The sequence below is a fragment of the Chrysemys picta genome, chromosome 10, assembly GCF_011386835.1.
Source record: "Chrysemys picta bellii isolate R12L10 chromosome 10, ASM1138683v2, whole genome shotgun sequence".
In the NCBI taxonomy this organism is placed as follows: Eukaryota; Metazoa; Chordata; order Testudines; family Emydidae; genus Chrysemys; species Chrysemys picta.
This window is the reverse complement of record NC_088800.1, coordinates 42,580,609-42,596,273: the sequence shown is the minus strand read 5'-3', so window position 1 is coordinate 42,596,273 and position 15,665 is coordinate 42,580,609. Positions and strand designations below refer to the sequence as shown.

Sequence of the window (15,665 nt, the reverse complement as noted above, 5' to 3'; positions counted from 1 at the left end):
CTATCACTGGGGGGCCAGGACCTTGTGTCAGATATGGGGTGTTTCAGATATCCACCAGCTGCTGCTGGGATGTACTAGAAATGAGCCACCCAGAGCCTAGAGGTTCCAACAAAGCATCTGGCCTCTGGGGGGCCCGCCAACCCCCGTCCCTGGACAGGAACACTTTCCAGTTTGCCTGTTGTTAGATCCTCCTTGCTATTCCACTGGCACTCGGTCAGTTGATGGGCCAGAGACCCACAAAGCTTTGGAAGGTGACAGCATGTCAGATCTGTGACATGTATAGTCCATGCTGTGGGACAGGGGGCAGAGGGTATGGCCTGTCAGTCTACAAGCAGGGCATGGTCTGCTTTCTGTGGCTGTGCGCATAAGAACATAAAAATGGCCATACTGGGTCAGACCAATGGTCCATCCAGCCCAGTGTCCTGTGTTCTGACAGTGGCCAGGTGCTCCAGAGAGAATGAACAGAACAGAGCAATCATCAAGTGATCCATCCCTTGTCGTCCAGTCCCAGCAACTGGCAATCAGAGATTTTGGCTAATAGCCATTGATGGATGTATCCCCCAATCAACTTATTTAATTCTTTTTTGAACCTGGTTATAGTTTTAGCCTTCACAACATCCCCTAGCAATAACCTCCACAGGCTGATTGTGAGTTGCATGAAGAAATACTTCCTTTTGTTTGTTTTAAACCTGCAGCCTGTTAATTTCATCTGTGTGATCCCTGGTTCTTGTGTTATGTGAAGGGGTAAATAACCTTTCCTTATTCACTTTCTCCAACCATTCAAGATTTTATAGACCTCTATTGTATCCCCTTTTAGTCATCTCTTTTCCTAACTGAACCGTTCCAGTCTTTTTAATATCTCATCATATGGAAGTTGATCTAGACACCTAATGATTTCTGTTGCCCTTTTCTGAACCTTTTCCAATTCCAATATGGGGCTACGAGCACTGCACACAGTATTCAAGATGTGGGCATACCATGGATGTATATAGTGGCATTGTAATATTTTCTGTTTTATCATCTATCCCTTTCCTAATGTTTTCTAACATTCTGTTCACTTTTTTGACTGCCACTGCACCTTGAGGGGATGTTTTCAGAGAACTGTCCACAATGACTCCGAGATCTTTCTTGAGTGGTAACAGCTAATTTAGACCCCATCATTTTGTACGTCTAGGTGGGATTATGTTTTCCAATGTGCATTACTTTGCATTTATCTTTATTGAATTTCATCTGACATTTTGTTGCCCAGTCACCCAGTTTTGTGCGATCCCTTTGTAATTCTTCACAGTCAGCTTTGGGTTTAACTATCTTGAGTAATTTTGTAGCATCTCCAGACTTTGCCACCTCACTGTTTACCCCTTTTTCCAGATCATTTATGAATATGTTGAACAGCACTGGTCCCAGTACAAATCCCTGGGGGACACCACTATTTACCTCTCTCCTTTCTGAAAACTGACTGTTTATTCCTACCCTTTGTTTCCTGTCTTTTAACTAGTTACTGGTCCAAGAGAACCTTCCCTCTTATCCCATGACAGCTTATTTTGCTTAAGAGCCTCAAAGGCTTTCTGAAAGTCCAAGGACACTATATCCCCTGGATCCCCCTTGTCCACGTTTATTGACCCCCTCCAAGAATTCTAAGAGATTGGTGAGACACCATTTCCCTTTACAAAAGTTGTGTTGGCTCTTCTCCATCAAATTTTGTTTGTCTATGTGTCAGAATTATCAGACACATACATGCACCCAGCATTGGGGCACTAGGGAGGGCTACACCTCTGGTGATGGGGACTTCCTAGGGGGTCATTAACAGACTGGCTTTGCACAGTGATCCCAATGCCACTTGGAATCATGTGGGGCAGCATCACACGCATCTGCAAAAAGAGACCATTTTCTCCTGGCAGTGTGCTAGAACCCAGGAGTCCTGGCTTCTATTGCCAGCTCTGGCCTTGGGTGTGTCACTGCCCTCTCTACCTCTGTTTCTCTGTCTGTGAAAGGTGGGTGATGTAGACCCCACCCCGGGGACTCAGGAGAGTAAAAATAAATTGTCAAGCGCTACGAGCTCCTCCGTTGGAAGGGGCCGGGCAGAGTGGTATCTGCTTCAGCTGCGGCACTGGGGGGAGGGGTTCCTGCTTCTCCAGGGTCCCCCAAAGAGCATGTGGCCTGAACTCCCTTGTAGGGCAGCAATTCAGCCTTAGTAGCACATGGCCATGGCTGCGGTTACTGGATCTCTGCTCAGTGGGGGGAGCCTTTGAGCGGTCAGCCTCATCAGCTGGTCCCCTCACCATGGACTAGGCTGGGAGTGGGGGCAGTGGCTGTGTTCATGCTCACTTGTGGGCTGGTGTATGTGGCATACGCTCTGTCTGTGCATGGCTGAGAGCTGCCAGAACTTGTTACATCTGTGTCCGCTCAGCTGCTGACAAAGGTCCCTGTGACTTGCAGACACGATGACCTGAAGGAAATGCTGGATAGTAACAAGGACTCACTGAAGCTGGAGGCCATGAAGAGGATCGTGGCTGTGAGTGTCTCCCGCAGGGCGGGGTGGGGGTGAGACATGGCCTGAGTGCCAGGAGCTCCTGAGTTCCTGCCCCAGCAGTGACAGCGTCACTGTGCGACCTGAGCCAGTCGCTGCCCCGCTGTGCCTCAGTTTCCCCTCTGTGGAGTTTCCCTCCCCACTGTCATTTGTTCCCAAAGCTCATGTTTCAGGGCTTCACATAGCCACCTGCAGGGGTCAGAAAGGGTCTCTCCCCCACACATTGTATTCTGGGTATTGGAGGTTTTTTTGATCTCCTTCCTCTGAAACTTGAGGGACGGCCAAGCTGCAGGGGGGACACTAGGTGGGGTGGGCCAGGCTCTGAGGTGGTATGAGCACAATCTCTCTCAGCTGCTTGGCTGCCTGGTTCTTCTCACATGCTCAGGGTCTCACTGATCACCATATCGGGGGGTCAGGAAGGAATTTCCCCCCAGATCCGATTGGCAGGGACCTCGAGGATTTCATCTTCCTCTGCAGCGTGTGGGTGCGGGTCACTTGCCAGGATTACCTGGGTGTATCTCATTAACTATTTCCCTGCCATTGAGGAGGCTTTGGGTACTGGTGCCCCTTGGTCACTCCTGTTCTCTGCCTGTGGCACATACTATCTAGGCGCCTGTGGACTGTGATCCCTTGGTCTAATTTCGGAGGGTGGGTTTAGTGTGCCCGTGTTGGGTGGTGTATGTGTGAGACACAGAAGAGCAGACTGGAGGATCTGGTGGTCCCTTCTGGCCTTAAACCTTCGCCACGTATGAATCATCATCCCCGTACCCAGATGGGGAGACTGAGGCACAGAGAGAAAAAACCTCCCTGAGATCACACAGTGAGCCGATCTCAGAGCTAGGAATAGAACTTGGTCCTTCCTGGTTTCCAGTCCTGGGCTCGTTCCCCTGGACCGCGCTGCTCTGTTATCCCTCCCACCATGTTCATAACCCCCCCACCCTCCAACTTTCTAGAGCTGGGCAGCAGCCAGCTCCTCTGGCTGTAGCCTGTTGGCTGTTCCCCATTGCTCTCTGCTAAAGGGGCTCGGAGTGGATCAGGTGTCTGGGCACTCATGCCCTCTAGTGGTGGGGGTCCTAGAGGGGGCTGTGAGGCCACATACTGCTGTTATTATCATGGGTATTGTGAATCATGGATCAGGGCCCCAGTGTGCTCGGTGCTGTAAACACACACACACACCACAAGCTAGTGGGGTTCTGCTTTCTAGCCCAGGTGGTGGTGGCCCATGTGTCTGGCCCCACAGCTCCTGGGTTCTCCCCGCAGTGCTGCTGTATGTGTGCGGCATTCTGACAGCCTGGTGCTGGGCGCAGGCTGGGATGCCTGCAGATGTGTTGTCAGGTCACAGTCTCCTCTCTCACATCCCCAGATGATCGCCAGGGGGAAGAATGCGTCCGACCTCTTCCCAGCTGTCGTCAAAAACGTGGCTTGCAAGAACATTGAGGTGAGCATCTCCTTTGGGGTCACAGCAAGCAACTTGCGAGCCAGCAGGGGGCAGCATTTGGGAGGGACGGTACCTGCCAGGGGGTTGCTTGCAGCTTGCCTGGGTCTGATCTGCACACATATGCCAGGGCAGGAAACTGCTCCCATATAGGACACTCACTCCCTGTGCTAAGTGGCAAGCTGGCTTTGAGGGGCCCCCGTAACACCCAGTGGGATCCTGCTGCCCTCTGCAGCAGCAATGGCCAGGTGGGGTTGCCTGGAGGGCTGTGGGGTTGTTGCACCCCGAGACTGGGCAGCAGGGTGGCCACGTGGAGAGAGATGGACGTGGGACGGCATCCCAGCCCAGGATTGCAGGAGGAACCAGAATCCAGCCCAGACCCTGCTGCAGCAAAGAGGATTCTGGGAGAAGCAGCTGTTGTGATGCACTCAGCTTGCTTAGCAGAACTTCCCTGTGACATCCCTCGTAGCCCACTCCTCTAAGCTCATGCCCTCCTGCCTCTGCCCCCCGCCTCGATACCCGGGGCCTCTAAATGTGGGGGCAATCACCCCTCTTCACTGGCAGCCCGGCGTGGCAGTGGAGGAAGCAATGAGGGTGGGAAGCAGATGGGGTGGAGCGGGATTTGGAGCCTGGCTAACAGGGTTCGGTCTCTGCCCATGTGGCTGGCAGGTGAAGAAGCTGGTGTACGTCTACTTGGTCCGCTATGCGGAAGAACAGCAGGACCTGGCCCTGCTCTCCATCTCCACCTTCCAACGTGGACTAAAGGTCAGAGGTCACGTGCAGAGGGGGTGGGGACTGGAGTGTGGGCACCTCAGGGGCTGACGGTGGGCTGGGGGATGGTGCTGCCCCAAACCGAGGCAGGAGAGGACTGTCCCACCTGTTTTCCAGCAATGGCAGTAGATGGCTCTGCTGGTGCTCGCTGCTGGGATCGGGGTGGTCTTGCCTGGGCTTAGGTTACAGAGCCAGGGGCAGGGAAACCCTGTGGCCATGGACCAGGTCCTCTGCATGGAGGGGCTTTTGTATGCCTGCGCCCCCACACGCCTGCGCCCCCACACACCCGCACCCAGACCGAAGGCAATCAAGAAACATTGGGCATCCTGCTGTGGCCCTCTAGCTATAAACCTTCCCCAGCGCTGGGGGCCCTCCCCGGAGTGAGACTCGGACACACTTCTCTGGCTCCTATCGTCCAGCTGACCAGAGAGTCACCCTCTGGAATCTCCCCGGCGCAGCCCGCCCGGAAGACCAGCAGATGGGGGGAAGTGAGGAAGGGAGCAGGCTGGGAGGCCAAACGGGGCCTCTGCTGGAAAGTTAGCAATGCCCCAACTGAGCAGCAGCTGCTGCAGCCCTGACATTTGGGGTTACCCAGTGCCCCAGGAAGCAGCCCCCACACTGTCCCTAGTGAGACCCCCCACCCCATTAATGGCCCATGGTGCTGCAGTCTGGATTCATCCATGCGCTCCACACATACAGGTCTCAGGGCTGTCAGCTCAACCTGCTACGGGTGAGGTCAGGGACAGGTACCCTAATCCCACCTGCAACAAAGGACCACGACTCCTGACGCCAAAGCTGCACTCCAGCCTCTCCCAGTTGGACTGACAGAGAACAGGGGACAAACTGGGGTGCTCTCTCTGAGGATCCTCCCTAGCAGGCACCCGCCCATCCCACTCCCATGTGTTACCATCCCAGTGCCACCTCAGAACAACCTGCTGCCCCTTCACCCTTGGCACAGCATGGCGTGGGCTCTGCATGTCACTGCAGCACCACAGAGTGAGCCCGGGCAGTGCCTAATCCCAAAGTGCTTTGCCGAGGCTGGCCCCGGGGGGTGGCTGGCTGTGCTGGGTTCTGGTGCACAGGCATGTTCGAAGCAATTCCTTGCCTTTCTCCCCTCCATACCCGGTGCTCTTTTGGTGCCCAGCTCCCAGGGTGCTGCTGTGGAGGTAGAGAGAGTGCTGCCCCCACAGTACCTGTCCGCATCTCCGCTTCCTCTTGGAGGTGCAGATTGGTCAGAATGAAGCGATAGGCACAAGGGAAGGCTGGAACCAGATGGCCCCATGGTGAAGAGCTGGGGGCCTTTCAGGGTGTGTCTACAGTGCAGTTAAAACCTGCTGCTGGCCTGTGCCAGTTGCCTCAAGCTCAGGCTGGAGCCCAGACTCTAGGACCCTGCAAGGTGGGATGGTCCCAGAGACCAAACACCTACACCCCATAAATAGCCCCTTAGCCCAAGCCCAAGTCAGCTGGCACAGGCCCTTAGAAGTCCAGTCCCTGAGAGCTGATGGTGGGTGCCAGCGCTGGCCCTGCTGTGGATAGTCTGTGCTTTTGCCATGTGGATCCAGGGGTCCAGTGCTACACTGGACAGTAGCGGGTAGAAGAACTCAAAGGGGCCCCTGGCAGAGAGGCCGCTGCACCCCAGCCAGACCTTTCCAGGCACTTGGCAGAGCTCAGCATGTGGGGTTATTGGGCTCTGGGTCAGGTGTGAGGCTGTGATCCGCGGGGTGGGATGGGGCGCAGGCGGAGGCAGAGCCAAAGCAGTGGATTGCATGGGGGAGTGCGCTCCCTCCTCCCCTTCCCAGCTGCTCACACCTTCCCCAAAGGGTCCTGGTATAAAGCCCTATGTGGGTGGAGGGCCCTCCAGGGACCCCTGCCTCTGAGAAGCTATGGGGAAGGCCCAACTTCTGGCACTGGGAGGCCTGGGGCTCCCGTGGGATTGGGCAGGGGTTAGAGAATGGGGTGAGATCAAAAGAGCCGGTACCAGGTTTGTGTCCCTAGCAGCTCTGCTCTGGAGCCCTTGTGCTCAGACTGCAGCAGGGCCCCCGGCCATTCACTTCTCCCCCCCCCCCGCCCCCCGTGGGGCCACCATAATCCTGGGGGGCTGGTTCCTGGAGGTGCTGAGCACCCACAACTCCAGCTAAATCCCGCCCCCTAGCCCCCGGGAGCCAGGCCTGGGATCTGAAGGGGGCACTGGCCAGAGAGATTGCAGAGCTGTGTTAATGAGCAAGAGTCTTGCCTCGCAGGGAATCAATTTCCAAGTGTGCAGTGCAGTGCCAAGCGAACCCCTCTGCTTCCCTCTGGCACCCCCGGGTGCTGCGGGGCCCTCACCCTGCCCGATTGAGTCAGGAAGGGCGCTCCGCGGTGAAGCCTTCCTGGAGCTGCCTCCATGTCCCCCCCACTGCAGGATCCCAACCAGCTGATCCGGGCCAGTGCCCTGCGGGTTCTCTCCAGCATCCGGGTGCCCATCATAGTGCCCATCATGATGCTGGCCATCAAGGAGGCGGCGTCAGACATGTCTCCGTACGTGCGCAAGACGGCTGCTCATGCCATCCCCAAGCTATACAGGTAACTGGGACAATGGGCTGCATCCCCACCCCCCTCCTGAAATACATGCTGGGCTCACTTTGCCCGCGCATTGCACCTTGGGCCGTCATTTACACCGGTGCACAGTGGGGACTCCCACCACCAAATCCCAGCCACCCACTTTTCACGGAGGAAGGTACAGGGCACAGGGTGATGGTGCCCTGGGGCCTCTTGTGACTCAGTCAGATTGCACAGAATCAGAATTCTGGAGCCCTCTGGTTTTGTGCATGGAGGACTGTGACGTTTTGGGGATCACCCAGACCAGTATGGGGTTCTGTCACCACCTGCCTTGTGACTTTGGATGCCTTAATGCTAGGCTGCTATGGCTCAGAGCTCTGACCCCAGTAGCCAGCCTGCCAGCAAAAAGGTCTCACCCTGGCTTCCATCAGCCTAGTTACTCCTGGCAGGGTGACCGCAACAAGCGCTTCCGGTCCCAACTCCCCCCAGATCCATCTGCTTGAGTTCTTAATTGCCAGACATCGGGACTTTCCCCTCTGGCTCGGCACCCCTGCAGGGGTGAAACCTGCCCCAGGTTATCAGCTCACTTTGCCACACACAGCGTGCCCACCGGAGACCTGCATGGGGCATAGATCAACAAGAAGTTTGTTTAGATTCAAAGACGGAATAGTCAAGGAAGCAAACAGCTGAGTTACACAGAAAATAAACATAAAGGCGCGGCCCTGGCTGTACACTTCTCTAGGAGCTAACTTCCCTTCTCTAATATCACTACCTATTGCCTCTGAACAGTCTCCCTGCATGCCCCCTGTTATAGAGGGGATCCCGTGTTTCATGGACAGCACCCCGCTTAGATGCTGGTCCTTCACTTCAACCCCCTTCCCTTCTAACAAGGTTTTCTTTCTCTCAGACTATGGTCATCCATGGTTACACAGAGAGGGGAAACTCCCTCCTGCCTTAGTGTTCCAAGACTGGGGTTTTCTTCTCAGTTTAAATGGCTTTCTATTAATTTTAAAGTTGTAAAGCCGTTGTCTTTCCCTCGGTAGTAGGATGCTAGGTGCATGGAGACACACTGGATGAGGCAACATCTGTTCCTGGACCAGCTGCTGTTGGGAGAGAGACAAGCTTTCAAGCCACCCAGAACTCATCCTCAGGGCTGGTGTGGAGTTAGTTTTGTGTGAACAACTAGCGTGGGAGGCGCGCCTCCCTGCCCTATTGCGGCTCCACTCTGCTGTGAGGAGGTGCTGCCATAGCACCCCGGTTACAAGTACAGTGTTCTACACATACAGCCCCGCCTACATTCCTAGCCAGAGCCTGGATACAGATCTCCTACTGACCATCCAGGGCAGAGCATTACCAGCTTTCAGAAATGACCCTGCTTGACGTATATTAATACACAAGAACTTGGTATACAACCAGTTGATTCAATTGCTTATTCTTTGGGGGTCAGACCCCCTGTTCTCTCACTGGGGACACAAATATGTGAGCCCAGGAGCTCCTCTCCCCTGTTGTTCAATGCCAATACAGAGTGATGCAGCAGGGCATCCCACTGACCCCCCCCCCCAAAAAAAACCTCATGAACTGCTCCCCCTAGTACCGTGGGCAGGAACCACAGGTAGCAGGAGGGGCTGTGGGTGAGACGTTTCTCAAGGAAATGAACAGTAACTGGAAACAAGACCAGCAGCCAAACACTTCTGTTTGCCAGGTCAAGCACTGACTGCCCAGATAATGCAGCTACAGTAACTGACAAGCCATCTGGATCCTACTGATACATGACTGGCATGGAAAACATCTGAAAGAGCCACTATTGGGCCACTGAGGGCCAAGATGTAGGGCTTTGAGCATGTGGGGATTTTGTTTAAAGTTTTACAAAACCTCCTATTTAATAGGAATGTTTGGATGGGTTTCTTAAAAAATATATTTTTCAAGGAGATCAGGTTGGTGCTATTTCTTGGGTTTTGGCTTGGATCTAAACCCTAAAGATACATTCTGGTTCAACCACAGACTCTGGGCTCAGTCAGGGTGAGATTCTCTGGCTCCTGTGATACAGGAGCTTGGCCTAGCCGATCCTAATGCAGGCTGGCCTTCCAATCCATGGATCTAGAAACACTCCCCAGGGCTGTTTTTGCAAACTTTGCAGGCTTGTGCTGGCGTATGCAAACCTGGGGGGGTGAAACTAGCAAGAAACTGGCTACGGTCTGTTTTTGTTGCTCCAGTGGAGAGTAAAACGATGGAAGCAAATAAACGGGCGGAATAAGAGTGAAAAGTCAATTTGATTTTTTTTTTTTTTAATTCTGTTTGTTTTAGCCACTGAGATGTAGACCGGGAATCCTTGGGCTGAATTCTGGGTGTGCTTTCCCCCTTGTTCATGGTGTAACAGCCCAGAATTTGGCTGTTGGATTTTGTTTACTGGACAGTTCCTTGTCAAAACCCAGCACTCCGGCCTGCCTCAGGCTATTGGGTCCTTCATAGTCCATAGAATGAATGGACCCAGAAAGCACATGTGGCCTTGCAGCATGGATCAATACAGGCCGTAATGAACCAAAGGTGGGCGGGACACTATACAATAGGATAGGCTGCTGCAGAAAGGTGACAGAGTGTCTGGCACTGTCCTAAACTCCAGGCAAGAAGGTGCATGTGGGTCAGAGGCCGAGGAATGGAAGGGATAAAGCAGGAGGCTAGGAGAATAAAGCACAACCTACCTTGCACTTGACCCAGAATGAACATACAGTTCACTGAACCTGGTGTGAATACCACTAAGTGATTATGTGCCTGCATCTCCCATGTTAAATATTTAACCTTTAGTTATTGTTAGAAGGAACCGAGCCGCATTAGCTAAGAACATAAGAACGGCCATACTGGGTCAGATCAAAGGTCCATCTAGCCCAGTATCCTATCTTCCAATAGTCGCCAATGCTAGGTGCCCCAGAGGCAGAGGTGAAAGTAACTTAAAGGACTTACCCCTGAGCTGGGGTGCGGGGCCTCAACCGGAAGGGGTGTGGCCTCAATCGGAAGGGGCGGGGCCTTTAAATCCCATGGCCCTTTAAATCAAGATTTAAAGGGCCCAGAGCTCTGGCTGCAGTAGTGGCCTTGGGCCCTTTAAATCACCACCGGAGCTACCAGCTGCAGCGGCGGCTGGGAGCCCTGGGGCTCGGGGGCAATTTAAAGGGCTCAGGACTCTGCTGCAATAGCTGCGGCCGGGGCGGTAGCGGTGGCTGGAACCCCGGGCCCTTTAAATTGCTGCCCGAGCCCTCACTGCCAGAGCCCTGGGGTAGCGGCGGCAGGGCTTCGGCGGTGATTTAAAGGGCCAGGGGCTCCCAGCCGCCACTACCACAGTGGAACCCCTGGCCCTTTAAATCACCGCCCGAGCCCCGGGGCTCCTGGCCGCCTCTGTTACCCGGGGGCTCCGACAGTGGGGTTCTGGCAGCAATTTAAAGGGCCAGGGGCTCCGGACGCTGCCGGGAGCCCCAGGCCCTTTAAATCACCGGCCTGGGGAAGCCGGTCCGGTACAGCGCACCGGCTCTTGCTGGTACGCCGGATCAGACCGGCTTACTTTCACCTCTGCCCAGAGGGAATGAACAGAACAGGTAATCATCATGTGATCCATCCCCTGTCGCCCATTCCCAGCTTCTGGCAAACAGAGGCTAGAGACACCATCCCTGTCCATTCTGGCTAATAGCCATTGATGGACCTATCCTTCATGAATTTATCGAGGTCTTTTTGGAACCCTGTTAGTGTCTTGGCCTTCACAACATCCTGCTGCCTATTAATTTAATTTGGTGACCCCTAGTTCTTGTGTTATGAGAAGCGTTAAATAACACTCCCTTATGCACTTTGTCCACACCAGTCATGATTTTATAGATTTCTATCATATCCTCCATTAGTCATCTCTTTTCCAAGCTGAAAAGTCCCAGTCTTATTAATCTCTCCTCATACAGAAGCTGTTCTATTGCCCTTTTCTCAACCTTTTCCAGTTCCAATATATCTTTTTTGAGATGGGCGACCACATCTGCACACATTATTCAAGATGTGGGCATACCATGGATTTATATAGAGGCAATATGATATTTTCTGTCTTATTATCTATCCCTTTCTTATTGATTACCAACATTCTGTTTGGTTTTTTGATTGCTGCTGCACATTGAGTGGAGGTTTTCAGCTGACACCTAGAGGAGGGAGAAATGAGACCAGCAGCCAAACGCTTCATAGGGACCCCTCTCTAATTGGGATCAAGCTGTTTGCTCTGCAGGGAAGCTCAAAAGCTATCTATTTACTGCTTCTGTGAGAGGGGATGGAATTGGGACTGCTCAGCTATGGATCATTGGCCCAACACTGCTAGCAACTGATGGAGATTCTCCTTAGCTCATAGGCTAGGAGCAGGGGGATCTGGGGCCTAGTTGCACTGTTGCAGAGTTGCAAAGGTCGGTGAGGTGCAGCACAGCAGATCCTGCCTCATTCTCTTCCAACACACCACAGTCCTGCCTGCTTCGCTTATCTCCCCTTTCGCTCAGGGGGGCGGGGGATAGGGCTCTTCCAGTACCTCTCCCCTCCCCCTACTGGTAGCATCACCCACTGCTGACTCTCCCTTGCAGCTTGGATTCGGATCAGAAGGACCAGCTGATAGAAGTGATTGAGAAGCTGCTGGCGGATAAGACCACAGTGAGTGGAGGTGGTATCCTGGGGGAGCCACATTAACCACGTGGGGTGGGGGTAGCGGGGCACTGTATTATTAAAGGATCCCCTTCCCAAATTTCAGGCAAAGGCCCATCGAATGTACAACTCCAAGGGTCCCAGGAAGATAACCCAGGAGCTGGATTCTTAAAGGGCCAGCATCCTGCCACCCTTGGATGGGGGTGCTATTAAACTGTAACCATCACTGACCCTGCTTTCCTGTTGGCTGATCCCAGTCTCCTACCCATGTGTCCTATTGGAAGTGCCTTCAGAGCAGAGTCCTGATAGAAACCCTGCCCTGGGGTTGTCCCCCCATGTCAGGGCTGAGACGGAGCCCTCCCCAGAGCTCCCTGGGGAGAGACCCAGAAACAGCGCTAGCTGGTGGGAAGCGAGAATAGCACCTCCCAGTGCAGATCACGTCGCTCTCCCTCCCGCCCTGCCCTCCCCACTACTGCTCTCTCCCCTCTGTCCCAGCTGGTGGCAGGCAGCGTGGTGATGGCCTTTGAGGAGGTTTGCCCCGAGCGCATTGACCTGATCCACAAGAACTATCGGAAGCTGTGCAACCTGCTGATCGACGTGGAGGAGTGGGGCCAGGTGGTGATCATCAATATGCTGACCCGCTATGCGCGCACCCAGTTCCTCAGCCCCAACCAGAACGTGAGTCAGACTAGGGCAGGGGACGCGTGACCCCAGTGAGGCAGGGAGGAAAGTTCATACCGGAACAGAGTGCAGAAAGGGAGGAGACTGACTTAGGGTCCTATGTCGGCTCTGTTCTAGTGCCAGGCCTCCCAGCCCTGGCACACGTGGCTGCACTGCCCCTCTCAGAGCTGCGGGACCTGAAGCAGTGATGCTCAGTCTGAGGCAACTGGGCAGCGTCTGGCTCGGGGTGCCCACGGCCCCTACGGCTGTGACTCCTTGGTGGTGCGCCATATGGTGCTGTCATGTGGTGGCAACACAACATCCCCACCTTAGCTTGGACTAGAAACAAGGCACACTCTGAAGCATGTGAGCTAGGGAGGAGATCCTGCATCCCACAGAGGCTGTACATGGAGACGGTATTTTTCCAAAGCTCCGTTCTAGTTCAGCCACAGCCCTGGGTGTGGGTCTCCGGCCTGTGCTATGCAGGAGGTCAGCCTGGGTGATCACCGCTCCCCTCTGGATCTGTGTCCCCTCTGGATCATAAAACGACCCCTGTGAACCTGTCCTGGGGCTCGCACAGGCTGGCCCTGATCCCCCTCCCCTTGTCCTCACCAATGCAGGGATCCCTCGGGGTCTTGTCGCTGCTCTGGGGTTGTTGGGGAGGCCAGTCCAAGCGGCTGCCAGTGGGGCCTGAGAGGAAAAGCCTGACTTGTATCAGCTCCTAGTTAGTGTCTTTGGGGTGGGTTTACTGGCTGGGGGGGCCGCTGAGGGGGAGTTAGTGCTGCATCCGCCGCCTCCCCTCCCCCCCACACACACACACTGTGCCTGGCAGGAGTCCCTGCTGGAGGAGAACCCGGAGAAGGCCTTCTACGGCTCCGATGAGGAAGACTCCAAGGATGACAAGCCAGACGCAGCCTCTCTGGTGAAGCGCAAGCCCTATGTGATGGACCCTGACCACCGGCTGCTGCTGCGCAACACGAAGCCCCTGCTGCAGAGCCGCAATGCCGCAGTGAGCTACATGGCCCCCCCACCTCACCCTGCCCCCCCACCACAGAGCCAGAACCCCGCAGTGAGCTACATGCCCCCCTCGCCCTACCCCCACCACAGAGCCGCAACGCCGCGGTGAGCCCCACGCCCTCCTGCCTCGCCCTGCCCCCACCACAGAGCCGCAATGCCAGGTGAGCCCCATGCCCTCCCACCTCGCCCTGCCCCCACCACAGAGCCGCAACACCGCAGTGAGCCCCACGCCGTCCCGCCTCGCCCTGCCCCCACCACAGAGCCGCAACACCGCAGTGAGCCCCACGCCCTCCTGCCTCGCCCTGCCCCCCCACCACAGAGCCGCAACACCGCAGTGAGCCCCACGCCATCCCACCTCGCCCTGCCCCCACCACAGAGCCGCAATGCCAGGTGAGCCCCACGCCCTCCCGCCCCGCCCTGCCCCCCCACCACAGAGCCGCAACACCGCAGTGAGCCCCATGGCCTCCCACCTCGCTCTACCCCCCCACCACAGAGCTGCAATGCTGTGGTGAGCCCCACGCCCTCCCGCCTCACCCTGCCCCCCGCCAAAGAGCCGCAACACTGCAGTGAGTCCCACGCCCTCCCGCCTCGCCCTGCCCCCCGACCACAGAGCCACAACGCCGCAGTGAGCCCAACGCCCTCCCATCTCGCCCTGCCTCCCGCCACTGCAGAGTCACAATGCTGCAGTGAGTCCCCCCGGAGCTGCAATGCCACGGTAAGTCTCCTATCTCCCCCCCACTGTCCCCCCACAGAGCTGTGACACCACGCTACGTGCCCCTTCGCCCTGCACCCCCCTCCGAGCCACAATGCCGCAGTGAGCCCACGCCTTGCCCTGCCCCCCCAACAGAGCCGCAACACTGCAGTGAACCCCCAGCACCCCTACCTCGCCCTGTCCCCCCCACACACTTCAGAGCCACAACCCCGCGGTGAGCTCCATGCCTCTCTGCTTCGCCCTGCCCCCCTGAGCCACAATGCCGCAGTGAGCCTCTCGCCCTTCCCCACACAAGAGCCGCAACACCTTGGTGAGCCACATGCCCCCACCGCAGAGCCGCAACACCAGGTGAGCCACAGCCCCCCTGCCACAGAGCTGCAACCACATGGTGAGCCCCCTGCATTCCCCAACAGAGCTGCGGTGCTGCAGTCAGCCCCTCCACTGCCCTGAGTCCAGGGTCCCGTTGGTATGACACTTCCCCTCGTGCCTGAGGAGTGACAGGCGAGTTTTCCGGCACATGGGGGCTCCCCAAGGAAGGAGACACAATGCACTGTGTCCTGCGGGAGCGCGCACCCGGTGACTCGCTCTGCATCTGAACGGGGATGTGTAGGCCCCAAGCTCAGCAAGCCCCCTGCCCTGACACCGCCGGAGCTCTGGACACTCTGCCCAGCAGGTCATTGACAGGGGTCTCGCTGGGAGCAGCGCTCTCCTGCTGGCTGCTGCCTCAGGGAAACCCAACACATGAAGGGGCAGTACACAGAAAATGGGACACCCGTCACTGCAGTCAGGTGCTTTAGACCCAGCCCTGGGCAGCACCCAGCCTGTAGTGGCTAGCCCATTGCTTAGTGCCCTCCTATGACCTCTTGTCTCTCTCCTCCCCCTCCCCCACAGGTGGTGATGGCTGTAGCTCAGCTGTACTTCCACCTGGCACCCAAGGCCGAGGTTGGGGTCATTGCCAAGGCACTGGTGCGTCTTCTGAGGAGCCACAGGTCTGCAACCACCACAGCTTCTCTTCCTTTCTCCCTTTCCTCCTTCTGTCTTCTGCTCGCCCCCTCTCCCCACACACCCCTTTCTTTCTCTCCAGCAACCACCTGAACTTTCTTCCATGACTTGTGTCGCGGAGTGTGGGGGACTCAGGGCCCTGTACCCCCGGCTTCCTGCGATTCACCATGACTCTCAGCCAGCCAGTAAAGCAGGTTTATTTAGATGACAGGAACACAGTCCAAGACAGGTCTTGCAGGCACAGACAACAGGATCCCCCTCAGTTAGGTCCATCTTGGGGTCCCCGGGCACCCCAGCCCCCTTGGGAGGTCAGAGCCCTGTCTGCCTCCCAGCCATCCCACCAGCCAGCTCCTGAA

General features: G+C 56.0%; 1 protein-coding gene across 10 annotated transcripts in view; it reads left to right on the top strand.

Annotated features, from left to right (window-relative positions):
* AP3B2 (adaptor related protein complex 3 subunit beta 2) overlaps positions 1-15,665 on the top strand; it is a 60,479-nt gene that overhangs the window by 20,262 nt on the left and 24,552 nt on the right. For 9 of the 10 annotated variants that reach the window (XM_005280971.4, XM_008166776.4, XM_065559676.1 and 6 more), the window contains exons 2-9: positions 2,437-2,512; positions 3,891-3,965; positions 4,632-4,727; positions 7,135-7,295; positions 11,861-11,927; positions 12,414-12,596; positions 13,411-13,587; positions 15,199-15,296. In XM_005280971.4, coding sequence (XP_005281028.2) covers positions 2,437-2,512; positions 3,891-3,965; positions 4,632-4,727; positions 7,135-7,295; positions 11,861-11,927; positions 12,414-12,596; positions 13,411-13,587; positions 15,199-15,296 — 933 coding nt within the window. Of the gene's footprint in view, positions 1-2,407; positions 2,513-3,890; positions 3,966-4,631; positions 4,728-7,134; positions 7,296-11,860; positions 11,928-12,413; positions 12,597-13,410; positions 13,588-15,198; positions 15,297-15,665 lie in introns of all 10 variants that reach the window. The other variant, XM_065559678.1, reaches the window with a different exon arrangement.